The sequence below is a fragment of the Pogoniulus pusillus genome, chromosome 12, assembly GCF_015220805.1.
Source record: "Pogoniulus pusillus isolate bPogPus1 chromosome 12, bPogPus1.pri, whole genome shotgun sequence".
NCBI classification, from domain to species: domain Eukaryota; kingdom Metazoa; phylum Chordata; class Aves; order Piciformes; family Lybiidae; genus Pogoniulus; species Pogoniulus pusillus.
Window position 1 is genome coordinate 10376186 of NC_087275.1, and position 19419 is coordinate 10395604.

Below are 19419 nucleotides of genomic sequence, written 5' to 3' on the forward strand. Positions count from 1 at the left end.
AGTTATGGGTATGATTGCATTATATAAACTTTTTAAAGTGAATTCAAAAGCAGAAAGAAAATTGAATCTTGTCCCCTGATTAATGAATGAGGAAAGGGCTTGATAGTAGCTGCCTGCAATGTCATTTGTAATGAGAAGAAATAGAATTACCTGTCTTAACGTAATTTCATGGGTGATAACATGCTGTCAGCACGACAGTAAAGGAGAAAAATAGGGAAGTTAAATGTACACTTGCAAGAAAGGCCTGTGCATGGAAAATATGATGATTATGTCAGATTTGAGAGAATGGTGAATGCATGGCAGAGAAGGCCACCAGCTGAATGGTGCATGAAGGAATTTTTGGATGGCTTACGCAGTTACCAGAATCGTTTCTGAAAACCTGTTGGCAGGTATTACAGGAACACATTGAGTAGAATGAAATTACACTCTTCCTGTTGCTTCATTTTTGTCTTTTTCTTTCTCCTTCTAGGAAAGAAAGAGTATTATCATTCTCTAACATCTGTGTTATTTGAAATAACTCAGTGAGAGTTTAATGGTGGCTTGTTAGCATCTCTCTGAAAAGCTGGTAGCGTTTGAACTAGGTATTTGTGGTCCCAAAGCAGTTCAGCTCCATTTAAGATATTCAGGATGTCTATTATTTTTCCTCTTAATTTTTGTCACTTGTAACTGGGATGCTTGTGGAATCTCTGTGATGTTCATGTAATGATCAGTTAGAAATTTTGGACCTGAATGCCTTAAACAACTTGGTCTTAAAACGGTATACTTAGGTACTTAAGTCATCTCTTGATGGGGAAGGAGTAGCTTTGGGTCTGGTTCTGATCTGTTACATGTGTATGTCTTTGGGAAGGGGGCCTTGAACCCCACAGCCTTAAAACAGAATGCTGGAATCTGGATATAAGATACAAATGTCTACATTTGTAAGTCACAGCTGTATTCATAAATTAGCAAACAATGTTCTGAACTGCTAAGACCTTGTTGGTAAACTGTGTCTCTTCTGTCTTTTCTAAATTGCTACAAGCAGTGAACACTCTCTAGTCAGCTTTTCCAAGAGTTGTATACATTATGAAAGACCTGAAAATCTGTTTTAACTTCTTGTCATCATAATTTATAGTGAAAATACTTCCCATTTTATTGGGCATCACATTGGTAGTGAATACAAAAAGGAATCCATTTTGATGCCATGTTCTGCCCTTAAATTGCTCCTGCCAGTTTTAATGCTGTTGTAATTACTTGTCTATTTCTTTTCTTTTGCTTCTTGCCGGATCCAGGGGCAGGAAAGCAACTTTATAGGGGAAACAAATGCAGCCTTTGTATGGTGCTATGAAATGCACAGAGTAAACAATGAGGGAGTGAGAGATGGGAATAAAGTGGGAGTTTGTTTTCCCGCATCACTTCACTTTTCTTGTGCCAATAGCAGGGTTTTTAGAGGAGAGAAGAAAAAAAAAACCTGCAAATTGGATTGTTAGCAGTGTCCCTTAGGATCATAAATGAAGGGAAGACTGTGTATGTAATTCATAAACATCCTGAACTATACGCCTTCTATTTCAACTTATTAGGGCATGAAGTAGTGCCTGCCAGGTTAATTTCACACTGAGGAATTCAGCATTCATGCAGCTCTTAATTTCCTTCTCCCTACAGAGCTGTGATAAAGAGAGAGTAAGGGTATTTGAATATTTGATTTCAAACAATTTGTTTTAAAGAAAAGCATTTTAGAAGTAACCACAAGACAATTACAGTTGTTTTTTAACTGAATTTATGCAGCAACATGAGACCATTTTTCATCACTGATAGCAAATACTCTTTTTGTCTATCAAAATCTTCTCTTTTTATAAAAGAAATTACTGTTTTGAGTTCAGGGTGTGATGACAAACTTTCAAACACCACCAAGCTTTTCTCCTTTTCCCATCAGCCAAGGAAGAATGGAATTTATTAATATGGAACGATAGTCAGTCCTCTGTATTTTCATGGTTTTAATGGTTAACTGGAGTTCAAGATTTGTTCCAGCTTAATGACTGCCTTTTGCTTCTGTGATGTGGTATTTGAGCATGAACACAGGGAGTCGTCTGTTGCCTCTAAACAGGAGTGGGACCAGATTTTTTAAGGGAAAAAAAGACCCAAAATATTTAGGAAGTGAATATTTAAAAGACCCAAACCTCTTACTCTTTTCTAACTCAAAGTATTACTCCAGACTCAGTCATGGATACTCACTGATGCTGTGATTTGGAAGAGTTGGATTCAGCTAATCTAGAATAGTGGTTAAGACTAATGTTAATGCTTTGCTGTAGTCTTCAGAAGCTCTGTGGAAGTTTCTATAGTGTTTATCTTTAAACTCCTCTATGATGGGTGAAGACAAGTATTTGTCTTAGTTTTGAGGTTGGAATGGCTGGGAGTTTTGTATGTTGGGGAAATAGTGGAGTTGATAATAATTTGGAGTTGAAGAAATTGTTTTCGGTGGGACTTGTGTAAACTGTTTTCTCCTGTTCCCTTTGAAGACGGAGCTGTGGAGCTTTGTTTGCTCAAGAGGGCCTATTATGGCTTTAGACATACTACTTAAACTTGTGTTGGATAAGATCACCCATCATCATTTTTTTTGTCATTTGAAGCCCCTCACCAAAAGCAACCCAACCAGCTCATTCCACTTGAGAAGTAAAAGTGCCCAGGTTTTGAAAATAAGACAAACTTGAATAGCAAAGGCTCTGCTCTGTTGTGGTGCTTAGGTATTATGTGCAAATACATTTCATGTTTGTAGAGAAGCATGCTCTTATTAGTAGTTGCTTTTGTTGTTATTTGGCTCTCATTTTGATGATCTGATTTTGTTTGTAGCACCAGCAGACATTTTTAAATCAGCTGAGGGAGATCACTGGTATCAATGACATCCAGGTACTGCAACAAGCACTAAAGGTAAGGTGGATGTGTCTGACTTTTAGTTGAATATGTATGTCTTGGCTGCTTGTGAAAGCTGTAAACATTCTTTCTTACTCTTGTTTTCCCTTCCACCCATTCTCAGCTTGAATACTTTTTACACCTGCTTCAGGAGATAAAAGCTGGTAATGTTGATGGCTTGTTCACTGTAGAAAGAATCTTGATCTGCTGTGGTACTGATACAAAAATTAATCTGATGTTTGACTGACTTTTAGCCTTTGGATTAAGCGTTTTGAGATACTTTGGTGTTAATACAGCTGGTCAACTTCTGGTGAATTAAGTGGTACTTTTCTGTCAAGGGGTGATTAAATTTTCTATCACAGACAGATCCTGCTTACTATACTGAATTAAGAACTCTCTTTGAACTGGCCACCCTTGGCTAATTTGCTATTGCACTATTCTGTTTTTCAAACATTGTAAATTCTTTCACAGTACAGAAGAATTGTTAGATGGAAGCAGAGAAGGGCAGGTTTTCCTGTGTTCTGTTTCCTCAAATTATATAGGAAGGTAATTAAAAAAGCCTTGTCTGCCTCTAAGCAGAGCTAGTTAGCCATTTATATATGATGAATGAGAGTTTAGTGAATTTAAGTCACATGTATGTAGCTTGGGCACCAAAATAAAGATGTGATGGTTTGGGGTTACCTGCCCCCCCAGGAAGGGCTCCCAGGCACCCTTCCACCTTCTTTCCATCCCTCTGCCTTATTCTGAGTATGCCTAATGTGCAAGGTGAGTTTGGAGGATTGGCAGGGGAGGCTAGAAGCAGAAGGATTAGTTACACAGAAGAACCCCTGGGAGAAACACAGAATCTAACAGACAGGGACACACACGCACTGTCTTACCTGTGTTTGTGTCCTTATTTTTATACATCTCAGCAAGCCTAAAAGTGAACTAGACATCACCATTGCTTTTCTTTTCGCAGCCTATAATCTGATTTTCTCTTATTAAAATATTCCAGTTTACCTCAAACTAGCATATGTATGTAGGTGTATGTGTGTGTATATATATGTATGTATAGATACATACACACTATATAGTATATATATATGCATATATATACTATATAGTGTGTGTGTGTATATATATCTATACATACATACATACACATACTTACTACTTCAGGTTCAGCATAAATATGTACATAGTTGCCCCATAAAGGCCAACACCTCTGGCTTTAGAAATGAAATGGTAAAATTTTGGAAGAACTCCCTTGACTGCTATTGAAGTCTGTGATAATGCTTGGAGAATGGGAGGGAGAAGTTGACCAACACCACAATATTTGTAAGTTTTTTTTCTGAAATAAGTGGAATTCTATCAAAGTAATGTTTTCAAGATGTTTTATGTTTATTTTAGTTAAAAACAGTAAAGTGTGCAGAATATGTCAAGTTTGTAAACTTGCTTTCTCAGTCAGTATTTCACTTGAAAATATGATGTGTCATGTGTCTTACAAGTTGCTTGTAATGTCCTTTGCTGTTATGAAAAAATGGTGAGGGGACTTCCATTTCTTGTTTTGTTGATGCTTAAAGGACAGCAATGGCAATCTGGAATTGGCTGTGGCTTTCCTCACTGCAAAGAATGCCAAGGTTCCCCAGCTAGAAGAGGCAACTTACTATCAAACAGCCCTTCCTGGAAATGACAGATACATCAGCGTGGGCAGCCAGGCAGACACCAGTAGGTATTGTTTCTTTCCGTAAGTTTAGTTTAAATGCAAGGAAATAAAAAACTTGCCTGAGATTACTGTAAACCTGCTGATAGTTCTTTGACAATTTTTAGATGATTGTTTTCTTTCTTTATTTATTTCAGTGTATTTTTTTATTAAGTCATTATTATTATTCAAACTATCATTAAACATTACCTTTTACATATATCTGTGGTATTGATCAGAGGGTGAGTTGCTGAGTTTTCTATGGGCTTTTTTTGTTTGTTTTGGGGTTTTTTTTTTTTGTTCTTTCTATTTTAGAAGATATTTTGGGATCATGCAGTAAATAAAGTCAAAAGCTGGGCACTCCTCTGTCAATATGAAATTGGAGAAGTGTGCGTGAATGTCTGACTTAATATGCTTAAGAGCAGCTTGTCCCTACTGTGTCTGATTTTCCCAAAGGGAGAAGCAAGAGGTTATATGTGCATTTTGTAGTAAAGGAGTAGGTATTTTGTGTGAAACTTTCACAAAATATTCTTAAATATACTTAATTTTAAACCATTATGTTTAGTTGAGGCTAGATTGCATTTCTCTGAGCCTTTCAGATTCTCTTCCTTTGCTTAAGTTCACTGTTACTTTTATAGGGAAAAGTGCATTAAATATGTTAAACATGATAAATATATTCAGCAAATAAATGTGGGAAATAACATGAAAAGTCAAAGTTTAGTAGTGGGATTAATTACTGTAAAGTCTGAATTTCTTCATACTGTATTTCCATTCTCACATTGTAAACACAGATGTAGAATATTATTATTTATTAAATTAGTAGAATTATTGAGCTTTACCCACAGTAGAATTTTCTTTTGGTTTGCCTGTCATTTCACTAACATTGGAATGATTAGGATGGTGCTATTGTAAAGATGTTTAGTTAGATGATCTTATCACTTGTAAAGTTCTCTTTCTTGTTTCTGGCACCTTGACATAAACATTAGATTTTTAATTTTTTTTTCTCTGTAAATTAGAGATGAGTTTACTCTTAACATCTCAGACCTGAAAACTGTGTTTTAATCCTGGGTGTGAGTAGTAACCCTGTAGAAGATGCACTAAGTTAGTTGTAGTTGTTTATCCCCCACCTAAGTTACGTAAGGAGTGGTTTAGGGGTTTTGGGTTTGTGGGTGGGGTTTTTTCCCCCCTCTATTGGAAGGAAGCATGCAAACCCCTACTTTCATTTAGTTGTCAATGTCAGAAAATTGAGGAAATGGAGACTATTTTCACCCCTCTTACCACTGCTGTCATAGTCTCCAGCAGTAAAGATCTGCCATGGTAGTGGAATAGTAAGATGGATTCTTTTGTAGTCAGTTTTTAATTAGATTTTGTTAGTAATCTCATTTAATAGACATGTTCCCTTTCTGCTGTTATTTACTATGCTATACACCTATATTGAAGATGTGAGGTGACAAGGGATATGAGAGGGCAGAGTCAAGCCTGCAAAGTCTACATTGCTCATGACTGATGATCAAACTGAAGAGAGTAAGTCTTCACTCTCACGTTCCAAGCTGAGTTTTGGAGTTCTCATTTCTGGAGGGCTGAAGACCCAAATTCCTTACAGTTATATATCACTACAGGTCAGTAATCAAGAAGAGCTAACTGCTCTAGAAAAAGCAGAGAGGTTTAAATTTTTTTTTTAACTACAACTTTAATGTCTGTTCAGGTCCTTAGTGATAACGAAGATAAGGGCCTTTTTGTCAGCTTTTGCTATTTTAGTTAAACTGAAACATCTTGGACAACTTTTCTTCATGTTAGAGGTCGTAGGGGGCAAGAGCTAAACACCTACAGCGAAACAGTTTAAACCAGTCTGATCTCCTCATAGAAATCTAGAGAAAGATTCTTGCAGGGACCTATAGTTCGTCTGTTCTGATCTGTTGGCCTGTAATTGCTTTGTTTATGCATTGAAAAAAAAGCAAGACTCTTAAAATGGACAAATTTCAGGGCCCTACATTAGTAAGTAGTCATGTAAGGGGGTATTGTGAAAGACAGCAGATGGCTTGGGTGAAAAGAATGAAAGATTGGGCATAGAAGGAGCTCAGCAGTGATAGCTCTAGTGATCAAGAATTCATTCTGCAAAGAACACTGATAGTAGTTCTTTGTGACTGTGTGGAGTTGGTGATAGTAACTTGCTTTCAAATTTGACTCTCTCAGTATTTCATGTAGGTATAATTACATGAATATAACTATAACTCACCTCTCACCTTTACTGTTCCTTACTGCCTAACCACCTCTGTGCATCTGTAATTCAGGATGTTACGGTTCACTGAGTTTTGCAGTCCCCCACCACATTAAGTCATCCAAACTGGATATGAGAGAGAGTTCCAGATAAATATCAGAATTATCTGTAATGTCACAGAAAACTTCTGGCTATTTACAAAGGCATTTGAATGAATGCTTTGCATAAAAGTATAGGAAATGTAGTCTGTGAGCTTAACTGTTTCTGTGAAGTACTTAATTAAGGGGTAAAATCAAAATAGATATGTGTACCTTTGCAATCAGAAGTTAGTCTGGATTGTGCACTGGCTCTTCCAGCGGTGACATCAGTCATTCAGCTGTTAGAGCTGAATTCTGTATGTTAGAAGATATAAGGAAACTTGGTTTCTCTGATTAGCAAACACAACATTTCAGCAGCTGTGAAAATAATGAGCTTGCATAACTTTTACTCCTATAAAAGTGAACGCAGATTTGTGCAGCATTATTCATAATGCTTGCCTTTTTGGCTGTTCAAAATGGCATAGGTGAGTACATGAAAGCATAACTTAAGAGTGATGAATGCTTTATCTGATCCCTTAGCAAAAGTGGTGTTACTCTCTTGGATTTGTATTTTTTACTTCCTGCAATCTGTAAGTGAGCATAAAGTGCTTAATCAGTTGGGCTACAATGCACAAATAAATGTCCTTTAATCTAAGATCACTTCACTGTTATGCTCAGTAGCATGAATCCTAGGCCCTACACTTAAAGAAAAACAAAAGCAGTTATGTAATAATTTGAAACTATTTTCAATTTATTGATTTCTTTAGAAAACTTTTTCATTTGAAGTTGTACAGTGTGTTTTTATCTATGGCTGCGCAGTAAGCTGCTGCATCACTAACCGTGTATCTGTTTCCTTCTTTTCATTTCAGTAACTTAGAAAACCCAAGGTTAAAGGAAGCAGCAGAATCAAGAAAATATATAGTTTTTAGCAGCTTCATTGCTTTCTAGTGAAGTAGCTGTCAAGGCAAACCTCAAATTTCTTTTTCACAAATCCTGCATATGCCTTTGCATATTCTAAATTTGAAACAGAATATTCAAGTCCTTTTGTAAGGACATAGTATAATGTATCTATAAAATACCACACAGACTAGCTTGAGGGTTGTAGACTTGATTGCTGCTGGAGACCTGGCTTTTTTTATCCATCTATTCTAGAGTTTGAGTCTTTGCATAGATTTCAAAAGTCACTTAGCCTTTTTCAATGATGTGAACTTAACTGCACCTAAAACCTCCTGAAGTGACACTTGTGTAACATTTCTTTGAAAGAACTCCATTCTTGAGACTCTGAAAAGTTTGTAGGGTAGTTTTGTTTTGGTGCTCACTGTCCTTGCTTTTAGACTCATAATGTCTTGCTTAAATCCCTCTTGCTTCAGGTTTATTCTTTGCGCTACCCTTTGCAGACGTTATAGTACACTTAATTCCTTTTATCTCAGAGGAAGTGGTGTGTGCTTGAAGGCAGTGTATCTAACATCCCTTCAGAATTTTGTCAGATCTGAACTAAACAGCCCAAGTCTTCAGACACCCTTCTTATGCTTATTGTTACTTTCCCCCTCTCTTTTAGATCTTCTGTAGTGCTTCTGTCTTTTTGATGAACTCTGGTACTCAAAACGGTAAACATGATTTCACCTCAGTTAAGAGAAGTGGGTATCCATAAATATCCATGTACTACTCTGACAGTGTATCTCTGACAGTATACCTTGGTGTAGCACTTCATCACAGTACTGGAGAAAATGTGATCTGAATTGCAGGTTGAACAGGAATCAGCGGTTGCTCCTAGGTTATTCTTGGCACAATTCCTAGTCAGTCCTTGCTCTGTAGCTGTGCATTTTATTCTTTCTGTGAGTAGAATTGAACACTGTCTGCTTCTGCCACCTTATCTCAGATATCATTATGTGTCTTCATGACGTTTCCTTATACTTTTGGGGGTTATTTTTGTCATCTCGATACAGATTTCTAAAGTGGCAGGTATGGCAGCTTGGTATGGCAGGACCCCTGTTTTAAAATGTCAGGAGTCTTGTAGTTAGATGTCCTCTTTCCGTTTGAGAGATTCACTTTTTCCCTTGTTCCATGGCTATCTTGCTTGTAACTATCCCTGTCAGTGTGAGAATTCAGTTTAAGGTGTTACCATCTTAGGAGAGTGTAAATGCAGTTGACGTGAGGAAATTCCTGTAAGATAGTAGTGGCTGACATCTGCTAGCTTTACTGTTAGTAAAGCTGGTTAGGTTGGCTAAATAGTTGCTGGGATGTCATATATGCTTTTCCCCATTCAGTTTTAACCTAATTTGGCATATATACCAAATTGAATTCTTTTAAATCTTCATGTAGGAGCCCAAGACCATCATGATGTTTTATATCACAGAATAGATGGTAGAATCACAGTATCACCAAGGTTGGAAGAGACCTCACAGATCATCAAGTCCAAATATGGCATCTTGCTTAAGTCTGCTGAAACAGAACTGATGTAGTCTCAACCCTCACTTTCTTTTTTACTCTTCATATTTTCTCATTCTGTTGTCGATGTGTTGGAAATCCAGCAGCAAGACTCCCTTTTCATACTTGGTGTCTGTCCATCGAGCCCTTTAGGTCTGCCCCTTCATTTTCCTCTCCCTGTACCAGTGGTTGCATCACTGTGGTTGTTTATAGCTTGTCCTTGGGTTCAATTGCTACTGCGTATCTGTCCCTCAAGCAGAGTTTCCCAGCCTACTTAAGTTTGAAGTACCTGTGCTCTGACTCCTCCTGGTACAAGTAACCAGTCATTAACACAGTAATTATTTTAATGACCTAGGCAATAACCAAGCAAGACCCATTTATTTAAATAATGATAGGAACTTCCAGAGTAAACAGATTGATAAGAAGTTGTTCAGAAGGGAAAGAATATATGTGGGGATAGTGGAATTCTGGAAGAGGATGCCTAAGGAGGCAGTTGAGGCCCCATCCCTGGAGATAGTAAAGGTGAGGCTCTACAGGGCTCTGGGCAACCTGATTTACTTGATGATGCTCCTGCTTACTGCAGGAGGCGTTGGACTAGATGACCTTTGGAGGTCTCTTCCAACACAGATCATTCTGTTGTAGAAAGTGGGCACTTACTGTATACACAGTAATCTATATGTCACAAATTTCAATATTGAAATTAAAACTGCTTTATAGAATTACAGATGATGTCAAACGCTGCATCTTATCTACCAGAAGCATGCATTATTAAATAACAATGTTGTAAACAAAAAATACATCTCTTAGTGAAACAGCTGATTGATTCTGCATGTTAACTGTAGTTAAGTAAACATCATGAATGCAATAAACATTTCATCAGACTGTTCTGATGAGATTTTTCTTTGTCCAGAAAGATTTTTTTCAGAAGCAAGCTCATTTGTTTAGTAGTCATGACTCAGTTAAAAAGGTTTGCATTTTCTAAGTAGGAGGTACTCTTACCAGAGAATATTAAGATAAGCCAGTGTTCTGAGGCCTAAATGAAAGGCATATTACAGGATCAGCTTGTGAAAATTCAAGTGAGGTTACTATAAACTTGGAGAAGTGGCATTGTTCTTAATTCTTTTAGTCCTTTGGTCTACAACAGGAAACCTATGCTTGTCTGATAAATACTTTGGGTAAAATCAATGCCTCTTTTAACTTCCTTTCAAACTCAGACCTTCTTGAATGTAGAAATCAATTGATCAGATAGGAAGCTTCAGTAGATCAGTTTCATGAATGAATTCCACTAATAACTGCTCTAAAATAAACAGCCATAGGCTTGTATTAACACTATAAAATTGAAGTCTTTTAGAACAAACTTAATGTTGACTTTATTAATGAGAGAAGGCAAAGTGAGCATACTTGTAGAAGTTTGAAACTTGGGCATATTTTCATTAAGAGAAAATCCCTGTGTAAGAATTTACAGAACATGAAGATATTTTAGAACAAAATAAACAACAACAAAACCCTAAATGAATTTCATCTAGTACAATTGTGTAATCTATAGCAAAATGACAGAAATGCAGAATATGCAGGCAAACTGAATTGTGTGTGGGTTTTTTTGTTGTTGGTTTTTTTTTGTTTCTTTTGAGAAGAGTTTGGTCTCATATGGTTCCTCTTCTGTTACAGTGTCTGTTGAGATCTCTTTGTAATCCTGTGGTTTAGGGTTCAAGTCATAGATGAGTTTTTGTACCTTAATGAATTACACTGTCAAATGAGACGCTGAAAAAGACCTTGGTCTTGTTCCAAGTAAAGCTAAGGTGAGCTAAATATTTTAGCCTGAATCTCCAAAACGTGTTTGTTTTACATTTGCTACAAACTAAAAGCTTGCATAGAGTAAGTTGAGCAGATATGGATCAGCAGATACTTAGAAATTTATTTTTCTTATTTGACTTATGCTAAATCCTCTGTGACAGAAATTAATTGCACCATTTATGTGTGGTGATAGTATCTGGCAGCAGGTCTTCTCTGTATTATTTGTTTTCATGCAGATAAGGGACAATGTGTATGCAAACAACATGTCAAAAGAGAGTTCTGTATTGCCTGCTCTGAAACACTTGTATGCCAAAGGAAACTGTTGTGTTGATGAGTCTTCTGCAAGCAAGTGGAAGTCAAAGTTTTTGGGGTTTTAATAGTAAAGTGATGTAATAACTGGTCATATGAATGGTAATAAACATCTGAACACACAGAGTGGTGCTACAGATTAATAAAGGTTAAGGAGCTAGGGAGGTGAAAAGATGTTGAATAATTTCATGAAAGTGCAAGTTGAAGTTGGCCTTGATAGTTTATTTTTGTTGTTTATAATTGTGGGAACTTTTAACCACCAAATTTTCAGTCAAGTTACCAGTTCTTTTCTAAAAAATTATCCCCATATGAAGGAGCTTACTTTTTAATCTAATTTTCACTTTTACTGTTGTATAAGAGTCTCATCACTCATACCTGACTAGAGGCTAGCTAAAGGAATGTTCTCTGTAAGTTACCAGAGTAATCCTGTTCTTGCCCATCAGCATGTGTTGCTGTTAGATTGAGCCTGTCTTCAGCTGTAGCCACTGTTAGGCTTTCAGAAAAACAGTTTGTCTCCAGTAGAAAGTAGGTGCTTGTGTGTCATGATCTGCAAATGGGTAGAAACTACAACATAAGCACCACCTTTTGGAGTGCAATAGGGAGTGTGTGGTCATGGGATCTTTTCCTCATGGTCAGTCTCTAACTTTTCTCCTGCTCTCAGCCTGTAGAACAGAGCCATTGCATGTGATCCAGGGTGAGGTAGTGGCAGCTCATAAATCAAAACTCTTCTGATGAAGACTTCTGCTGGTGGTTCTTCTAATTGCTGTAGTATTTCTGAAGGGGAATTTAAGGTGTCTGAGTTGAAGTATCCTACTGATGCGCTGGAAGACGTGCTGATGTAACTGTAGAAGACACAGTAATATGATGAAGTGCTGCTTTTGTGATCACAGTGTTTTTCCATACTTCCAGATCATGACAGATTGTCCAGTTTACTTGGGCAAAGGAAGCAGGTAAGAGTGCTTCCTTTAAAAGCTCGCTACATAAAATAGAAATTCAACATTCTTATTTTGGAGGAAACAGGGCTGAGCTAAAACCAGATTTTTAAAGATGCTGTCATTAACAGAAAAGTTTCTTATATGATTTCTCTTCAATTTCAGCTTTCTGTGAGGACAAGTCATCTCCTTTTCCATTCATACACAACTATGGCAATGACTTTTGTATGATAATTTCAGTGTTTTGTTTCAGTCTAATGAGAAATCTTGTAGACAAGTAAGACCAGGAAAGTAGGGAGAGCTCTCTGCAGTGAGTCACCCCATCCAGGAGAAAAGTTGGAAGCTAGGTGAGGAAGCTCTTTGGATGCAAGTAGCTGAGCTGGCCTGTGGAATGAGAAGTGGAGAGAAGCTGCTTATCTTTGTGAGCAATCATCAGTTAAAAATCTGTATCTCTTTCTCCCAGAGTCTTTAAGCTTCTGATATCCATCTTCCAGCCTGGAGAGTAGTCCCTTTCACAGCTCTTCAGTAAACTTTGGCCTTGCAGGTGGGAGGCTGAAACCAGGCAGTGCTCTGTCTGCATGTCTGTCCTGTATTGCATAAGTCTCTTGCAGTTTCCCCTCTCTTTCTGTTTGGCTGACTTGCAAAATTAAACTTTTGGCCCTCGGTATCACAATAACTGAAAGTCTTGGCCTTTCTGAAGGTTTTGTGCAGGGACATTCATGTTGGCCCTGGCTGCTCTGAAAGCAGCATGGCTGTGCCTGATGGAAGGATGATTTGTGTCGTGGTTTGATGTGAAATCTCACCTTGCCTTGGAGCAGAAGCACTGTTGCTACCCTTAGGAGGTTTATGAAGGGACATTAGTATCTCATTCTTCAGATAATGGAAGTTAGAGAGGAAGGCAGAAGTAGGTTTTTAAAATGTTCATTACCTGATCACTACCCTATCCAGCATTCCCCCTGTGTCCAAGTATGGATCTCTGTTTTGACTTCAGTTGAGTTGGGATACTTGTAGTAGACAGAGGTTGGATTTAAATATGTTCAGAAACAAAATGCATAGACAGAATAGAAAAGAATCAGGTTAAGTAAGGAACCCTCTCACATTATGCAACCACATGAAAGTATTTGGTTCACCAGTGCACAGAAATACTTGTAGAATTTGGAGCTGTATTAGGAAAACTGCACATATTTGTCCATAAGGAGAGGAAAAACAACAGCTTGGTTAAGGTATCCTCTTTGAGAAGGTTGTCTTAATCACATGTTCCCTGGAAACATCTGGTTACAATAGCTTAATACATTTAAGTGTTTACTTTAAGAAGGCTTTCAGAAACCCTGAGTTCAAAAATTTGTCCCATAGCTTTATGCAACTTAAGAACGTTAGGAGGAAAGAAGACTTGCCTGTCATATCTTAGGAAGAGCAAGCTACTGACGGTTTTATCTGGCTCAGAGAGGAGGAAGGGAGATGTTAGGGTTAGTGTTTGGAGAGGGCAGGACACAGGAGGGGTGAACTGGAATGGCACTCAGCAATCCACGTGGGCTCTCTCTCCTCTACAGTAAGACTTGCCTTTCATTCTGTTTCACTTTTAATTTTGAGAAAGATAGTTTTGCTTTTCAGATGTGATTGATCTCACTGGAGATGATAAAGATGATCTTCAGAGGGCAATTGCCTTGAGTTTGGAGGAATCAAACAGGGCATTCAGGGAGACTGGAATAACAGATGAGGAACAAGCCATTAGCAGGTAAACAAACAACTTATATAAAGCAGAAATTAAAGAGTTGGAGATTGGCCTGTATTGCTTTTTTAACTTTTAATTTAACAAAGAATAACTTGTTTACTTTCACTTGTGCTACTGATATACCTGGCTTCAGGATATTGCTTTAATGTGTTGTATGTTTTACACTGGAAAATAGACTATTTGTGGGTTAGGATTTAATAGTATGCCTCATGTTGGTGTGTTTGTTTAAATACTGAGGAAGTGGATGGAGATAGAGGATATGTGATCATATTTAAATAGGACTTAAAACTTTTTCTTGTGTACCAGGTAAAAAGCAATGATAAAGTAATTAAGAAGCTAATAAATTCTTTGTCATATTATTTTGCAGTGTTCATTTTACAGTAACATTTTCTTAACTTTATGCTAAGGCTGAGGTTGAGGAAGGGGCTAGCAATGTTATGACTTGCGTGTTGTAAGAGCAGCTGCTATATTTTGGCTGATAAACTACGTTATTAACCTATTTAACAAATAGGATTTATAAGCTTTGAATGAACTTAATGTCTTTAAGTTTGACAACCGTTCACTTTCTCAGCTCAGATGGGATAAGAGTTTGCAAGCTTATTTTTGATCAGATTTTGCCACTTTTTGCAGTGTGTGTTTATATGTAAATAGAGATATTATGAAATATATGTGAGTTGAACTAAAGCAGTGTAGGATTGTGTGAGAGAGATTTATTCTTTTCATTTGTACCTTGCCTTATTCTAGAGGAAAAGGGCAATGATGTGTTCCTTGTGTTAGAAGATTAAGTACTGCCTACTTGTAAAAGACCTAATTTCTATTAAAAAAATCATTTAGATGGGAGGCATTCGCTGCCATAATTCTTTTTCTCTGTTCACTGCATTTGACAGGCTAAAAGACTTAGGAAAGTTCAACTCTTGAGAATATAGAGAGTGTTACTTTATCCACTCACAATGAGTGTACTCATTGTGAGAATGAGCATACCCCTCCCATCATTTATTGTAAAAGCTTTCTTGTTATATTTTAGAAGAGAAAGGTGGGACAAGAGGGATTTATATTGTCAGTAATAATAGGAAGGAGATTTTAAGGGGTTGGGTTTGGTTGTTTTTTTTGTGTGGGTGTGTGCTTTTTTTTTTTATCTGAGACCAGCATGTGCATGTATACAGGGCTATGGTGGGAGTTATGTCCAATTCTGATTCAGGAGGTCAGCTCTTGCGTGTACCTTTTCAAAAGACACAGTTGTCATAATGACAGAGTTGTGATTCAGGCAGACACTCAGAAAAATGGACCTATTTCTGGATATGGAAATCTTTGGAAATCTTTCTCCTTTTTTTTTTTCCCTCCCCTATCTGTAAGCTTTAACTGTTTCTGCTGTGCTCATTCCTCCAGAGCCTCAAAGCTTAAGGATTTTTGCTGTAGACTTTTTCACTTTTTTGTCTTACTCAATTGTCTAATCCATAACTATGACAAATGCATTCTCCTTAAATTACAGTATTATTTTGTTCTAGTAGCAGAAGATAACAAAGTATGCTATTTTGTTTCTATGTGTACAAAGGCATTTAGACAATCTATTCAGTTATATACAGAGAAAATACTGGTCTTTTGATGAAACTGAGATGTGTATTTGATGGCAGGATAACATACAATAGCACGTGCCAAATTAAGGACTTCTTGCTACCAAGGGGGATATGGCTTCCACACCGTACCATATTTTCTTGCTTTAGGTAGTATTATTTGGAGCATTTGTTGCATTAATTTTTCTCTGAAAGCCATAGAAAAATATTCACTAAAAGAATATGGTGCAAGAAGGGCAATGGGACTTGGCTTGTGAATAGAGGCAGAGAGAATCTTGGGAATTTTAGTAGCATTGAGATATTAGATCAACTCAGTTACATACCAAGATATATACCCTGAGCCAATGTTGCAAATCATATCTGAGTTGTACAAATACAGGAATTTCTTAATTCTTGGGTTCCTGGTCTGTGCTGTTCAGTCAGTTTCCTTAATGACAGGACTTCAGATTGTTTTAGGGGAAAAAATTAAAAAGACTTTGTAGTTAACACCCTACAGAAGAATGTTGGCATTCCAGTAGAAAGCACAATATCTGTATGAGACTTCTCAAAACAAAAAGTAGAACACAGTGGTTGTAAACAAGTCAAGCTGTAGCCATATGCTTTTGTTTTTTTCTAGGTTAAATAAGAAACAGAAATCAAACAGGAAGTCAATAATAATCAAATGAAACTATGAAAATCTTTTGGTTCTAGTAATGTATGGTATGTGCAATTTTAGTCTTTGATGTGAAGGTTAATTTTTTTCCCCAAACACATTTGTTATGCTTCGAAACCAAATTTACACTGATTGTGTTAAGGTATCCAAGGGAGCATTGATGGAATTTCTAGATTTGTATAATTAGTGTTGCAACATGCATAGAATTTTTCTTCCTGTGCTACTTAGTGAAGACAGATCTGCTTACTACTTAGGTGCTGAGAGGAGTGCAGCTGAAATATCCAAGTGTCTAAGCTGAATGTCTGGCACGTGGCACAATTAAAGTTTTTTACTATTCCCTTGTTAAATCTACCAGAGAACTGTGCATGATCATTGTATTTTCTAACAGGGAAAAAAACCCTGTTTTTATTATTTTTCATGAATTGAAGGAGAATGAGGCTGGCCGTGGTAGGGGTTCATGGAGAAAGTTGCTGAGATGTGGCTGAAGGGGAAACTAACTGACCTGTGTTGTGGCTAGGGCAGTAGTCATATTAAAATGAAAGCCAAAACTAGCAGTGTGTAAAGATATGTGAAACCTCTAGACAGTTTTTCTTTCTTTAAACATGATAATTGAAACTGCTGGGGACTCTGTGCTGTACTTCAGCATAGCGTACAGATTGAAGGTGAATCTGAGGAGGGCTATGGGCTTGGGGATATTCAGCTGTAAGACAGCTACAGCATAAAGATCTTTCCTTGTTTTAGAGGAGTAGCCTGCCAGAGCAAGCTTTTCTACAGCATCTTTAGTGAACTTCCTCAAATGTGTGGGCTGAACTCTCGTGCTGTAGACTCACTTTGCCCAAGGCTTACTGCATTGCCTGACTGGCCCCATACAAACAGTTTTCTAAAGTCATGTGGCTGTATCCAGCCTGTTAGAGAAATAGAGTGTTGCTGCCATGTCCTATGCAAAGCCTGGTGTTAACTAACCTTCCCTCCAAAGTTTCCTTCAAAACAAGATTCCAGCAGTTGAAGGTGGTGAAGTCTTTGGGTCCCCCAAGGACACAGAAATGCCCTACTCTGCGTGAAGTTTATAGCTCTGCTGCTAGCAACTGCTGCTGTGGTCTCTGTGGGTTGCAAAGAGGGCATTTCTGCTGCATAATCAGAATTGCTAAATCCTGATACTGACTTCCTGGAAGTATACTCATTTTGTGAGAGCAATGTGTAAGATTCTTTGCCAAGATTGTGTCCCAAATGAGGACCATGTGAATATAATACAGGGGAAATTATTATAGGAGAAGTATACTCACTGTGTTAGTGAATACACTTGTTTAGCTTTTGAGCTAGTCTTTAGGTTCCTATTTACAGTGCTTGTTTTTATTTCAGTTTACATCAGAGGTACTATTATGGCCTGTAGAGTGTGCAGCTATTGCATGTGCTGTCTGAGGGCAGAGAAATGAAAATTAAGGAAAAATAGGAGGGCAGATAAATGAAATAAAGGAAAAATCTCATGAAGCTTACAGACTAAAATACTTAAGACATGGAAAGATGTTTGAGGTGGAGCTAGAAATGAGGAAATCTTTCACCTTCAAAAGAAGTACAAAAAAACAACAAGAAAGAAATGTTAGGTAATTAAGTTGATAAATGGTAATGCCCTTGGGGTCAGGGAGCTGTTTCATTTTTGAGAGTATATATTTTTCTGAAATTGAATCTTGAAATACTTTGGAATAAAATTTGGTCGTTTCCCTGAAATATAAGTGGTATGAAGCAGATAGTGCAGTCATGTTGCAACATAATTCTAAATTTATTCCAGTCTGTCACAGTCTTCCTGTCAGCTTTAAAGGTTCCTTCAGTTTAGTGTAAAGGAGAGTTGAAGGAATTCTACTTGAATGAGAATTATTTAAAATCCTTTTTTTTTTTTTGAATGAATTTTTCATGTCCCCATCAAATAACTTGTATCCTTAAAGCAGAGAGACACTGGCCATCTAACACTTTTGGAGGGTGATATCTATGAGAAGCACAATGAATTTGACTGTTTCTTTACATCTTGTGGTTCACTTAGGAGATAACGTAAAAGATTATTACAACTAGCAGCTACTGAAGAGTCTGATTCTGACTGTAAGGACTGTTTGAGGAGATGTCGTAGCAGAAAGTCTTAAAGGTTTAGGTGCCTGTTCTTGTAGTGCTGCTTGCAAGTCTATCTGTCAGAATCCAAATGTCAGAAACTGATTGATGCTTGGGAAATTGCAAGTTTTAGGTGATTTCTGAGAGGTACTGATACTAAAGTGGTATTGGTACCAAGTGATTCCTCACATTATGAATCCTTCTCCTTGTTTTCAAAATAAGTGGCAGGAATAAATCTGCAATATGCAATATTTCTTAGTTCTTGTATCTCTTGTAAGATGTCTTTTATTACTTTGACAAGAGCATAGATTGAAACAGAAAATTACAGTTGGGAAATGGAGGGATTATGTCATGTGTGGCCTTTTTGGTCCATCCTTCACCCCACATTTCTATTTTTTTGTTGTTGGTGGTTTTTTTTTCCCCTACAGTGTTCAAACTTTGTCCTTCAGGATGTCCATATTTTCACACCTATCTAAGCATGCCTTTTTTTGATGTTAAGTGGGTCTAGAACTGATGGGGACATGCCTTCATGCAGCTTAAATTGCTTAGATGCTCATCATATAGCTCCTGAACTCATGCGCTTGATGAATGTAGTATTTAAGAGCAGCTCAGAATTGTGTGAGAATGAGACTAGATAATTTGGCATAGTGACTTCTATGACAGTAGTGCAGCTACTACTACATGCTGGACAACTTGACTTATGAGTTAGAGCCATTATTATATGACCTCAATGTATCTATCTCCATCTTTCTACTTAGAATATGTAGCTACTACAGATTACCTTTAAGGCATTCTTTGTCATCAGTCTAAGGATATTTGCTTATATAGAGATACTGTATTGAGTGAAGTGTGAGTTTGGGAGTCTTATTGTCACGTGAAATATGGACATTCAGTATAAGTCACCTAGCAACAGCTTCCTGCAGAGTGACATCATTGAAGTGTACAATTAACTTGTTGAGTACATTTGAAAATTTCTGGGGAGATATTTTTCCATGACTCAAAGAAATTGCTTGCTGGGTAATCTGATTAATGCAGTTGCCTAAGCT

The 19419-nt window shown here is 37.3% G+C and overlaps 1 protein-coding gene across 3 annotated transcripts in view; it reads left to right on the forward strand.

The window, feature by feature from the left end:
• USP25 (ubiquitin specific peptidase 25) overlaps positions 1-19419 on the forward strand; it is an 82959-nt gene that overhangs the window by 17281 nt on the left and 46259 nt on the right. For all 3 annotated transcript variants that reach the window (XM_064152327.1, XM_064152328.1, XM_064152326.1), the window contains exons 2-4: positions 2824-2901; positions 4446-4590; positions 13933-14056. In XM_064152327.1, coding sequence (XP_064008397.1) covers positions 2824-2901; positions 4446-4590; positions 13933-14056 — 347 coding nt within the window. The remainder of the gene's footprint in view (positions 1-2823; positions 2902-4445; positions 4591-13932; positions 14057-19419) is intronic.